Source organism: Triplophysa rosa, linkage group LG15, assembly GCF_024868665.1.
Source record: "Triplophysa rosa linkage group LG15, Trosa_1v2, whole genome shotgun sequence".
Taxonomy (NCBI): Eukaryota; Metazoa; Chordata; class Actinopteri; order Cypriniformes; family Nemacheilidae; genus Triplophysa; species Triplophysa rosa.
The window spans coordinates 6,067,206-6,080,793 of NC_079904.1; the positions used below are offsets into that span (position 1 = coordinate 6,067,206).

The following is a 13,588-nucleotide window of genomic DNA, read 5'->3' on the forward strand; positions in this document are numbered from 1 at the left end:
TAATGAAAAGCTTTTCTGCAGTGAGTTCCCAGAGGTAGCAGCAGTCAAGGTTAATGCAGCTTGACTAGAATGTGCTCAAAATCACAATTTGTAGCTTTTTTGCAGATGAGAAAACATCTACTTTTGGGATTTAGAAACATTAGATTGATGCAGGGTTATTTAAGTTAAGCGTTCTGGCTGATAACACTTTCAGCAATAAGATACTAGAGGCGGTTATGAAAACTTTGTTAGATTTATGATTTAACAAATTAGCTCTTGTGTGAATGTCAAAAATGTAATGGAACGCAAAGACCCACTGTAATATTCATAAAAAGTGTCTTGTTTTTGCTCAGATTTTTTGTTTTTGAAATGTTGTCTTTTCTAGCACAACAAATAATTACAGGTCAAATGCTTGTAAGATTATTAAATTTGTTTTCAAACGGTTAGCAATGATATCATTAGGAAGTGACCATGTTTTGTGACTTTGGCATGCTGGGAGATCATTTTTGCCAAACTTGCTGTGAGTTTTTTTAAAGTGTGACCTGACCATGGTCTGTTTGAAAACTCGATTCTGATTGGCTGGAAGGTGTGCATTAAAACCGTTTAATGCACGGGTAGTTCCAGTCACTTTGAACAACATTTGAAATTAACTGTCATTTTCACGTGTCTGATCAAAAATTACACTGTAAACACCAATAACTGCCTTAACTTGGCAAATGACCATGGTATAAGCGGTATAATCCACAGCTAGCCTTGCATTATAGAATTTTAATGCACTGCCGCTTCGCATTGAGTGGTTCTTAGCCTCCACGTCGTGCATTAAAATCCTTTAATGCACGGCTAGCCGTGGATTATCTCTTACATATTTACCGAAAAGTAGGTATTGAATGGTCTAGTTGTCCTCTGAGACACACTGTAGTAACACTGCAACAGCTTAAAGCAATTCGCTAGTTGCACAAGATTGTGGCGGTGAGCTTTTGCGATGCCAGAGTCCGCAGACTAATATCCGGTTGTATTATACTATCAAGTTGTTTTGGCTTAACGCAGTGCTCAGCAATCTAAAGAAGATCTGTCATATAGCTGATATATTACTTTTTTCTTTTTTATCTAAAAAACACCCATATTTGCTGGCCACAAATCCTCCTTTTCCCATACAGTGTTATACGACCGGAAATTACTCTGCCGACTCTGGCGTCCCAAAAGCTCACCGGCGCCATGTTGTGCAACTAGCGAATTGCTTTAAGCTGTTGCAGTGTTACTACAGTGTGTCTCAGAAGATTAATAATATTACTTTAAAGGGATAGTTTATCAAAAAAGAAAAATTATTAAAATAATTCCCCCCTCATTTCGTTCCAAACCTGCATGACTTACTTTCTTCTGTGGAACCCAAAAGAATGTATTTAGTGAAATGTCTTAGTGGTTTTGTGTCCATACAATGGAAGTCAATGAGATCCAATGTTGTTTGTTACCAACATTCTTCAAAATGTCTTCTTTTGCATATTGTAGAGGAAGAAAGTCATATAAGTTAGGAATGACATGAGCGGGAATAAACGATGAACATAATTGTCATTTTGTAAACTATCACTTCAAGGTGCTTTTTGCCTTTATGGAGCATATGGGGAGATTTGCTTCTTGCATATGAACTTTTCTCCATCAATAATGCATCTCTTCATCTCAAGGTCTTCGTAGAACACTGAACGTGATCTCCATGTTTAAATGGTGACTCAGCAACAGTCATGTCCTACTTCTTTGCTTCAGAAGAGACGTCAAATCTTCACAGGCTGTATCTGCAGCGCCCCTGCAGCCTGTTAAACATTAAGTCTAGCCGTATTCTCTGCTTGCTGTAAGCCAAGCAAGGATGTCTCTGGACAGCGTTGTGCGCCCTGCATAACAAACATTGTTTGGCTGGTGTTGTGCACCAAAAAGAGACGTGCTCCACGGCATAGTAAACTCCTGAGAAGCAGACTTGGTTTTTAGAGAGCTTGTAAATACACATGAGGCTCAATTATGCTAATTCACGTTCACATGTTTAACAAGTGTAGTGACAGCAAGGATTGTGTTTTGGGGTTTCTTTGTGCCAAAGTGCCAAATCATGAAAAATTGCGGTGCTAGTTTATATCTTCCCTGTTCAATAAATGGACACCAGAGCTTTTAAACTATCAAAAGGACTTAAATTGTATTATTTTACTCACAGAGCTATTGCAATGAGGAATATAGAGTATGATTCGTATGGGTCTATTGAAGCCCACTGTTGTAATTGTATTAGAAAAATGTTACAAGTACATTCTTCAAAGTTTCTCCTGCCGTGTTGCAAGCAAGTCATAAGTTGCAAGAGCGTTTCATTTTTGGGTGAACTTTTCCTTTCAAATAATGTGGAAGAGATGGCAATTTCTTTGCAAAGTTAGATGTTTGGACAGCTCGGGCCTTCTGTCCAAAATATTGCTTTCAAACGTTTGGATACCAACGTATCCAAAAGCTTTTATTTCAAGTGAAGTGTTTTGTATTCTAGATGTAGTCAAGGCTGCAGATGCTCATGAATTTGTTGTGAAAAAATGGCCTCTGTCACAAATCGTTGTGTAATAGTATGCACTGTTTCACCACAAGCCACACAAAGGCCCCAATTTGGACACAATTTCAGGGTAAGCTGAGCTGGAAACATCAATTTGGAGCCCATTTTCAGTGTAACGGTGCTTACACACTAGACAGTTCTGAGAGAGAAGGGATGCATTGTGAGTGTGTGAGGGATAGGGGTGTGGGTATAAATCAACTAAGAATGAAGCGAATTGGAAACTGGATGTCTGAAATTGTCATTGGTCAACAATGGGTTATTTAGTGTGTGTTGCAACAAAATGTTAAAACGTTCTCAACTTGTAAGTTTGATGGAAAATGCTCTCTCTAGTTAACTAGTTTATTATAGAAATAAAATATTTTTTTGTAATATTTTTAGCGTTGCTTTATTTAGCCAAGTTAATTAGTGATGACAGCTTGCCATGTTTCAGCTGTTTGACTGTGTTTGCATATTCTCGGGTCTCAGTTCTCCTCTCATAAGGGCTTTTTTAGAGGGGTACTTCATCCCAAAATAAAAATTCTGTCATCATTTGCTCATCCTCATGTCATTCCAAACCTGTATGATTTTCTCTCTTCTGTAGAACACAAAAGATATTTTAGAAAACGTTGGTATCCAAACAACATTGGACCCCATTGACTTCCATTGTATGGACTTAAAATCAATGAAACATTTCTCAAAATAATATCTTTTGTGTTCCACAAAAAAAGAGTCATGTTCAAGTTTTGAATGACATGATGATGAATAAATAATGAGTTTTTAAAACAAGTAGTAAGATATTCTCCTCTTAAAGGGATAGTTCACCCAAAAATGAAATTTCTTTCATCATTTACTCACCCTCTTGTCATTTCAAACCTGTATGACCTTCTTTCTTCAGCAGAACACAAAAGAAGATATTTTGAAGAAAGTTAAAACCCTGAACCGCGCAAGCACCCATTCACTTCTATTGTATGGACACATGCAAGTCAATGGGTGCCACTTAACAACATTTTACAAAGCATCTTCTTTTGTGTTCTACGGAAGAAAGAAAGTCATACAGGTTTGAAATGACAAGAGGGTGAGTAAATGATGAAAGAAATTCATTTTTGGGTGAACTATCACTTTAAGCAAGTTGAAGGAGTCATTCGTACATTCTAAGAGTTTGTGATCATCAGCCAGGTGCTATAATACATATGGTGGAAATGTTCCTTATAAGGATATTTTCTCCTGTCTGTGAAAGATCAGACAGAAAGCGGAGGGATCACATTCTCTGAAAGTCTTTGAGTGCGTGTAATGGAGCTGGCCTCCTGCCGCCCACCCGGCCACAGCATGCCGGCCCACAGCCATATTTAGCTATTGCAGTCAATGGAACTGGGTACGTTCTTAGCATCTGATGTCATCCCGTGATGCAAACCTGATACAATGCTGACAATTTTTCTGAGATAGAGAAGAGCGGAAAGGAACGAGTGGCAGGTTGCTCGCGGTCATTTATAAACATCCGTCAGGCCGTCTGCTTGCTGTCGGAAGACGAATCGGTAGTTCTGTCAGACGGCCCCAAGGACCCTGATGGTGTTAATGACTTGTGTCACAGGCCCGCTGAAGATAACTGTAGAATAAAGGTCACGTACTTTAACATGCACAGGTCTCTTGTGCTGAGTGGAATTTTACACGCTTTTTAAGGACACTTACCTTGAAAAGTCATTTGCATGCTAGATTTTTTTTACACTATAAAACATTTAATTAAATTGAAAGCAGTTTTTTAAAGTCCTCATAATATCCAAATGAAAGTTTTTTTTTTGTATTGTAGTCAAAATTTTAGCCTTAAAGGTTGAGAGGCTCAGACAGAAAACTAAAATTTGACACGACACTCAGTCTTGTTTTACCCCTTGGTTTCACATCTGAATTCTTGTCAGTGGCCATTTTTGTGTGTTAGTTTAAAAAAGCATTATGTCTGAAATTCAAAGACCAAGAATGTGTTTATTCTCCCAAAGAGTTTTTGGGGTGTTTTTTTCTGAATTGTATTGTTTATGTCTTTTAATTTTGGTTTTCTAATGCACACATGCTTTGAATTAGTGGCTCGAGCCTTTCTGGAAACTTGAAACAATGAGATGACCAAACATTCTTGAAAGACCTCAAGTATTATTTTGTGGCATGTAATCGGCAGTGAGGAAATAAATATTTGGTGGGCTCTTCCATCGCCACGCCAACCAAGATTTTGTTTTACAGAGGATCACATGTATGAAGATATGGATTTTTAAAAATATTTTAAGACATAATTTAAAACTTATTATTATACCACTTCTGTGAAGTTTTAGCCCAATAATACACCAAAATCATTCAGCATCCAGATGTCTTTCTAGATTTTAGCTGTTTTCCTATAGATACAGAAGCAACACAGTCTGTGTCTCTGGGATTTCTGTGTCTTTGGGATGTATTACATTGCAATGTTATTTCCATTTCTGGTAATGTCTGTGTAAGAGGACATCAGTGAGTGGGTTCAAACTGAAACTTCTTAAAAGAATAGTACACCTAAAACATAAAATTGTCATAATATTTTTGAAACCCATATGCTGTTTTATAAAGCGACCGCTTAGAATGGCTGCTATTTATTGACATAACGTATGTGAATACTATTTCTTTAAAAAAAAGACATATGGCTTAGTATCAATGAACCAAATGTCTAGACTTTTCCCAGAGAGGGGAATACACTGACCCAAAGAACTTCAATATGCTATTCACTCTGCCTGCTCTCGCAATGGACCGTCAGCATAGTTTGATCGATGATGGCCTTTTCCACATAATGATTTTTTTTCAGGATTTTATGTATTTTGTGTTGTAGTAATTTCAGTCCCTCTATTTTTGTTGTGATATTTTAAAGAACTTTTTCCTATAATGATTTTCTTACATGCCACAAATTAGCATACAGACTAAATATCTGTCAGTGCCCAGGTTGAGAGTTTCATGCTTAAATAGACATTTTAGACGATGTATACTGTATTGCAATTTTGATCTCTCAGTTCGTTATAGTGCAGAATGAGTTAAAGGTGCTGTGTGTAATTTTTTGGAGGATCTATCCACATAAATGCAATATAATATATGTAACTATGTCTTTAAAGGTATATAAAGACTTTACATAATAAAGCATAATGTTTTTATACCTTAGAATGAGTCTTTTCTGTCTACGTACACCACGGGTCCCCTTGCATGGAATTCGCCATGTTGTTTCTACAGTAGCCTTAAACGGACAAACTGCTCTACAGAGCGCATTTTGTAAATGTTATCTCGTTTGGCAAAGAAGTGAAAACATGACAACATCTTAGATCTTAGATCTGTGTCAGCCACGTAGTGCTTTGAAAGGGAGGGTGGAGTGAGCCGTTGGTTGCAGTTCGCAACCTCACCGCTAGATGGCGCTAAATCTCATACACTGGACCTTTAAACAAAACAGTGCCAGTGAGTCCCTAACTCTTCTATGAGCAATAGTAATAATGATTATTAACAACAAATTATACTTTTCTACACAATTTAAAGCCAAATTTTAAACTTGTTTCCCTGTATTTTCCTGTACTTTTTCTGTTTTCATCCTTTTGAAATCCAGTAAGGTCCAATCTCCTTTAAAATGTGTTGTAGTAAGTTGTTGGAAGATGTCCTGAATCAGGCTGTGAGCCGCCTACATTCCCTTAGATACTGTTTCCCTGGTAACTGATGTCAGGAAAGAAGACGCCAATAAATGGATGTGCTGCATGTTTCTCATTTTTGAAGTCCTCATTCCATGCAGAAGAGTAAGGATGTTTGAGCCCCAAAAAACTAATTTGGCTATCCATTTGGCTGCTTTGGCTTTTTTATTTTTCAGGTGCTTTACAGTATAGTTGAATTGCCCAAAGACTTGCTCAGAATTCCAGTGTCTTGGTTTTGATCAGCTGCCTGCCATTTTATCATGAATCTTTAAAGGAACTCCCTTGAAGTGTGGGCCCTTAACTTGTCTTTGAAAAGAGGTACTTGATGGCTTCGGTCTTCTCCAAAATATGTGAACAATCCCAGTCATGCTACATTATGTCACTGCAGTGGAACATAAATCACCGTACCCTTAAGTGACCACGAGTTCTGTTATGTTACAAACACTCTGGTATGGTATGCTTCTATTGCATAGAAGCATACCAGTGTTGAAGAACTGGAGTGCGCGTTTCTTCTTACAGCTCAGAACTTGATGATTTAAAGGAGGCGATTTTAAAACTGCATTCAAGTCAAGAAAAAATGGAAAACTATGCTTTCGATTTAGCTGCTTGAACCCCTTGGCCTCATATTTTGGCCCCTTAGCGTCTCACCTCACAGCAGGGCCCGTTTCTAATTTTAAGTGTTTGTGCGGCTCAATATTTTGGAATGTTATGATCTCGTATGCCAGGGAATGCATATGTGTCCAATAGGATTACTCATAAATAAAGCACTGAACAAAAATGGTGTGAACTGCAATCCGGGTGTCACTCCTGTTTGAGCAACAAGGAGCACGCAGACTCGATCCCATAAATCCTGTTTTTTCCGTTGGTCAGACGCCAGTTTGGTTTAAAGCGATGTTTGTTCCGAGTTTATTTTTATAACATGTGACAGCTTGTGAAGCCAAGAAGCCTTTGATATTATGGTGACCTCTTCACCTCGGACGTTGGGATTGCATGGCTGTTGCATCATGAACCGTATCTGACCCGTATGTTTCATTATCCCCCTCATCCATGTCTTAAATAAACGTGGACCACTAATGTCAAATGTCCATTTTTACATCATGCCTTTTTAATGTTCTGTCAGCACCACTGTAGGGAGGCCGCTCTTGTACCCTACTCAGGGCTGACTTACAGCTGGCTCCGCTGTGGCTGCTGTGCTCTTTGGGGGCAGTGTAATAATGCGGCCGTGAACAAGGCTTCCTCTGCTCTTTAATTACATCTCGGAGCATGTTTCAGGCTCAGTGGGGATTTGAAGGAAGTGGGACACGCTCTTAGCAAACCTAGGCCTCGACTGTATTTCATAATGGAGTGGTTCAGAATACACCCGCTGGGAAATGAGGTTTAAGAACAACTGTGAAACAGGACAACTAAATTATGATATGGAGAATTCGGGCAGTAGACCAAGCACGTTTTGGAGATGGCCGTTGTGGATTCTCGTCAGCCGTGTGTAGTTTTGTTGACCTTTATTAAAAGAAAATGCCGCATCGAACCCGTTTTAAGATCATAAAGATCAAAATGGACCATTTGCTTGGCTCCTCCCCCTTTTGCTATTGTTCAGACCAACTGCACGGAATGTACTAGAAAATAATGAATACAATTTTTCAGTAATGTGCTTAAAAAAAGTGATAAAACTGCATATCTAATCAGTCGGAATGACGTGATTTTGCAAATGACACAACTGTTTCACTGAGTTAACATTCACTTGCCTCGAAGCAAGGTGATGTCATATGTTCATTTGAGATTGTCCCGTCCTAGAATTATTCTAGATAAAATTCAAATGTCTTGATGACACAGTAAGAGTCACTGTCTGTCGTGGCAGGTGTGGTGGTATCCGTTTGAGCCGTAAGCGTCATTCTTCTCGAGGGGTCTTTGAAATATTCAGGTGTGGCTTATGCGTTTGTCATCTCTTCCTCTGGAACATGTGGAGGCATGATGGCACCACACCTGATGTGATGTTTGTCATGGTCTTATCATCATAAAGGATGTAAGGTGTGCCTGGCAGGGTCCCAGGAAATGACATCATTCACGCCCATTTAGACAAAAAAAGCGTGGGAACATCAGTAATGAGAGTCTGATGTGTCTGATTGTTTTTTGGTCAACTACTTCTTTAAAAAAAAAGAAAACCTTAGTATTGGTATTAGGTTCTGTTCTGTCTTTGAGGCCCTCTGTCCTGCTTCAGCCCATGTGACACAACTGCCTCATTTTTCTTCATTTAAAGTCCCTGCTGTCCACGCTCTAAATGTGCCTTTTAGTTGAATTACACTGGCATTCTGGGCATGTGGATCTTTTATAAAGCCTTACACAGCAGAACATCTGCACACGAGCTGGTCTGGATGCTGAAGTTGGCACTTCTCACATCTTATGTCACTGATTTGTACATGCTGCTCTCTAGAGGAGGAGGAGATGTACTGCGCTGTCTGCATTACAGTGATCTGGCATCCTAATGTCTAAATGAGAGCCAGTTATTTTTGTATTTACATTTATGCATTTGGCAGATGATATTATTCACTGTGAAATACAATGTGTTCTACCTACATTGAGATTTTTATTTGGTGATCGAACACATGACTTGTTTTGCTAATGTAATTCTTTACCAGTTGAACTACAGGAAGTATAAACATTTGCATGTGATCTGCCTGTAGTTTTACTAACCCCAGCACAAAATGACTTTATATTTATGTGCTAAATGTATATTTTATATTAAGTGTTCTTATGTTACTGATGTATTTGAATTTTCTTGCTGCTAATGCTGACATTGCTACAATTTCTGAACTTATAGCTGCATGGCGTACAGCAAGTATAAAAACACAGACAAGATCAGTTTCTTTATTCTTCTTTATTATTATTTATTGTTAGATTAAACAGAAAGCAAATGAAAACAGTTGCTTAAGTCCTCTGTCTCACAGATATTTTCCTAAGAGACTTAGAAACTATTAACATTTTCTAAAATGTCTTAATGTCACTATTTCCCCCATACAGTCTACATTATTTTTTCAGTTGTTGTTGTTTAAAAACAAGTTTTATGTAAACTGGAAAAATCTCAAATATACCGAGAATATTCTTTTTTTTCTGTAAAATTATAGGATATTAGGATATATATGAAATTGTTTTCCCCTTTTTTCTTTTTTTTTTCAAATTTGTTGTCTTGTTCTGTAATTTTATAGTTTTTGACCGTACAAAAATAAACTGTAAAAAGAAGAAAGCTCGTTTAAAAAAATGAAATTTTCAAAAAACGCAACTGGCCATAGCAGAATTAAACTGTAAAATAAAGTTTTTTCCCTGTAAAATCACAACACACACCCCAAACCCCCCAACACACCATCACAGACCAACCCCCCCCATCCACACCAACCCCCCCCCCTGGTTTTCTTGTAAATTTGCGGTCTTTTTCTGTAATTTTACGGTCGAAAAATACATAATCTGTAAAAAAAACAAGTCTTTGAAAAACATCTAATGAAACACAAGTAAGAACTTGTGAAAGAGCAACTGAGCTATGAAAGAAAATTATAACATGATCTCTAAACCATCTGACAGTGACTGTTCTGTTCATTCGTATGATTAATCTGTATGGTGAATAGAAGCTTTTGAGTTTTAATCCTGTAAGCATCAATCCTTTTGTTTCCCCATGATGCAGTCAAGCGATACACCCTGTTATGTAACAACACCGCCTCACTTACCTAATTAAAACCCTCACCTGCCTCCAGGTTAGACGGTGTGTAAAGATAGACCGCGGTCCCATCTGGCCCGGCGTGCACTCATGCGTTCTCTCGTGTCCCCTTAGGCAGCTGCAGGAGCTCCAGCGTCAGAAAGAGCAGGAGCGCGAGCGGCTTGACCGGGAACGTCTTGAGCGTGAACGGCTGGAGCGCGAGATGCTGGAGAGGGAACGCCAGGAACGGGAGCGTCAGGAGAGAGAGCGGCTTGAGAGGGAACGTGCCGAGCAGGAACGTCTGGAGCGGGAACGTCAGGAGCAGCTGGAACGAGAACGCCAGGAAAGGGAGCGCGCCGAGCGGGAGATGATGGAGAGAGAGCGTGCCGAGAGAGAAAAGCAGGAGCACCAGGAGCAGCTGGACAGAGAGCAGATGGACTGGGAAAGAGGAAGACGCATCTCCAACGCCGGTGAGCATCTTTATGTTTTCAAGCATCTTTTCAGATCCGTAGTGGAGATGCAGACATGACGGGCTGGAGGCAACAGCTGATTGAGGTTATAAAACCGACTAACATGTTGCTTTTCCTCTGTTTTAGTCTAGGCGTAGCATGGAAATGCCTGTGATGTGTCAATTACAAATCATCTTGTAGTGCTGCAGTTTTTATGCACTTGAACATCTATAAAAAGCAGTTTTAATAGGTGTTTTGGCATTCAGATGGCAAAGAATCATGCAACAGTAAAATGATAAATCTATCAAATTTTGTCCATGCAAATTTAGTCGTTTGTGCTGTAAAAGACATTTCTAGGCTGCATAGTATGTGTAGAGCTGTTGTTTATGTGGGAGAAGGGAGCACTTACCTTTGTCTTAATTTACCTATAAGGACATCTTTTTCTCAATGTGTCCATCTGTTGGTATATTGGAAAGTATGAATCAGCGGGCTAACCACATTTCCCTCATGCTGTGCAGTGCGCAATCCACTAGGATTATGGGTAACCTGCCAGAACTCTGCTGTTAGGATTTTTATAGTATTCAAGGAATGATCTGGGTTCAATATTAGATAAGTACAGTCAACGGCATTTATAGCATAATGTAGATTATTGCAGAAAATATGTTTGCTCTGTTAGTGCCTTTTTTAAATGACATTAAAATTGTTTGTGTGATAAACAACATGGAACAAAATTGGAGCATAGCTGACACTGAACTTGAAACATTAAAGGGATAGTTCACCCAAAAATAAAAATTCTTACATTATTTACTCACCCCTGCAAAACACAAAAGTAGATATTTTGAAGAATGTCATTAACCAAACGACGGTGGTACCCATTCACTTCTATTGTATGAACACAAAACCAATGCATGGCAATGCATTGTCCCACCGTTGTTCTTTTACCAAAATTCTTTAAAATGTCTTTTGTGTTCTGCAGAAGTAAGTTGGTTTGAAATGATAGCAGTAAATTATGACAGAATTTAAATTTTTGGGTGAATTATCACTTTAAAACCTTTTAAGGATTCATAGTATGCCACTATAGGCCATGTAGCTCAGTTTAGTATTTGTTTTTATTTCACATAAATAAGTCTTCAAGATATTTGTTGAACATTTTGATTCAGTTCTAAACGCTTTGTTCGATGTGTTTTGTTCTAACGTTTGTGTAATGTTAGGGAACCAAGAGAGATGTTCTTCTCAAACATAAACTTGTGGACCTTGTTTTCATAATGTTTGCCTGAGTTTTCCTTTCAGAACCAAGTGTTGTTGCATAGCACTTATGTATTTAGCAGATGTCGTCCTGATTCTGGGATTTTTCTGAGTGATGTCTGTGAGGATTTGAATTATTATTAAATAAATGGTTAGGGCACAATTTGATTTAATAAACTTAGATTAGTTCCTCACAGTATGTCCACAAATGCTTTAGAAGTGGAAGAATATCATTAACTGGAACATAAACACGCTGCATTACATCACAGGTCATGTGATCTGCTTGTCGGAGCTAGCTATGTGGAAGAGCAGAGGGAAATGAGATGGAAGACATTAAATTAAAATGGATTATCCGTTTTAGACAAAGAATAAACAGAAGTTGTATTTAAGTTGTAAAAGGCAATTGAATCTCGAGTAACACAAATAAGCACGGCAGCGTTTGTAATGAGAAGGATATGACCTGAATGTAGGACATGATAATTTGTGTTTGCTTGTGTGTTGACGTGTATTTTGAAGCGTGCTCAGGGGGTGTGGTAGGCTTCACGCAGCGAGGGGGCAGCTGTGTCTGCAGGCTGCTTACAGAAATCACCGGAGCGGAAAGATTTGCTCAGAATATGGCACGCAGTGACTCGTACAGTACACTCCCGTCATTAACCAAAAACATGAACGTGCATAATTTTCATATATAAACTAAACATGCCTAAAGATATTACAATACGTGTGTCTTATGGTGTGACAGCTAAAGTTTAGAAAACAAACGGATTTATTTTACATTTACATTTAGTCATTTAGCAGACCCTTTTATCCAAAGCGACTTACAGATGAGGGAAACAATGGAAGCAATTGGAACAACATAAGGACAACAAAAAGCATGAGTGCAATAAAAAAAAAACTGGTCTCATATAGCCTACCACATTATACAGTGCAAAGTTTTTTTTTTTTTTTGAAAGAGTAGAAAAGAGATAGTCAGAAGTCAGAATTGATCAGTCAGGTGTTGACGGAAGAGATGTGTTTTCAGATGGTTCTTAAAGGTGGCTACAGAATCTGCTGATCTTGTAGCAGCGGGCAGATCTTTCCATAAATGTGGAACCGATCCCGAGAAGGTACGTGAGAGAGATTTTTTACCTTTTTGGGATGGCACCTCAAGACGTCGTTCGTTTGCAGAGCGTAGGGATCTGGCGGGTATATAAGTCTGCTAGGGCTGCAGCTATCGATTATTTTAGTAATCGAGTATTCTACTGATTTTCCATCGATTAATCGGGTATTCGAATAATAAGTACGTTTTCTTTATTAAAGAGCAATACTAAACATACAAGAGAAAAAAAGACGGGTCTCTTAAAATGAACAACTAATTTGTTTCCTTTTTAGAAAAATTAACATATTTATTGCTGAAATTGCATACATTCATATCTGTGAAAACTAAACCCATTTAGTACATTCCATTGCCATATTACATTCAAAATGCACTATAGGCCTAATACAAATGTATATATATGAAACATTAATAAAAATAGAAAGAATAATTTCAAAGGTAAACAACTAACTTCAGCTTATGCATGATGCATGTAGTTTATCTAAATTAGTTTTAGTTTCTTTTTTTAATATTAAATAGTAATATATTTGTCCACATAAAAATACCGAGTTAACCGGACTTTTATTTTGGCAGGTCGTCGGAAGACGCTTTTTTTTTTAGTGCGTTAGCTTCATTCAGTAAAATGTTCTGAAATAAACTCTCAGAGCAACTCTGGAGATGAAGTTCATGTCCTCATAAAGCGCAGACGCAGACAAATTCATGAGCATCACGCGTGTAGCGCGTTAAACTGTGCAGTTCATTCACAGACACGCAGAACAGACAGATGACATGTGTAAATAACAGGATTCGGCGTCCACAAGTCCGCATCTAGTTTAATGGAGTCAATGCAGCCGGAAAACAAGTTTCACTCGCAAAATAGACTAAAACCAAGTAAAATAGCAGTTCACCATTTCAGTAAGCTATCACTTATTTATCAGCATG

The 13,588-nt window shown here is 38.3% G+C and overlaps 1 protein-coding gene across 9 annotated transcripts in view; it reads left to right on the forward strand.

Moving 5' to 3' along the window:
- The window catches only part of enah (ENAH actin regulator), a 94,245-nt gene that overhangs the window by 67,827 nt on the left and 12,830 nt on the right, over positions 1–13,588 (forward strand). For 8 of the 9 annotated variants that reach the window (XM_057352417.1, XM_057352416.1, XM_057352421.1 and 5 more), the window contains one exon: positions 10,016–10,350. In XM_057352417.1, coding sequence (XP_057208400.1) covers positions 10,016–10,350 — 335 coding nt within the window. The remainder of the gene's footprint in view (positions 1–10,015; positions 10,351–13,588) is intronic. The other variant, XM_057352414.1, reaches the window with a different exon arrangement.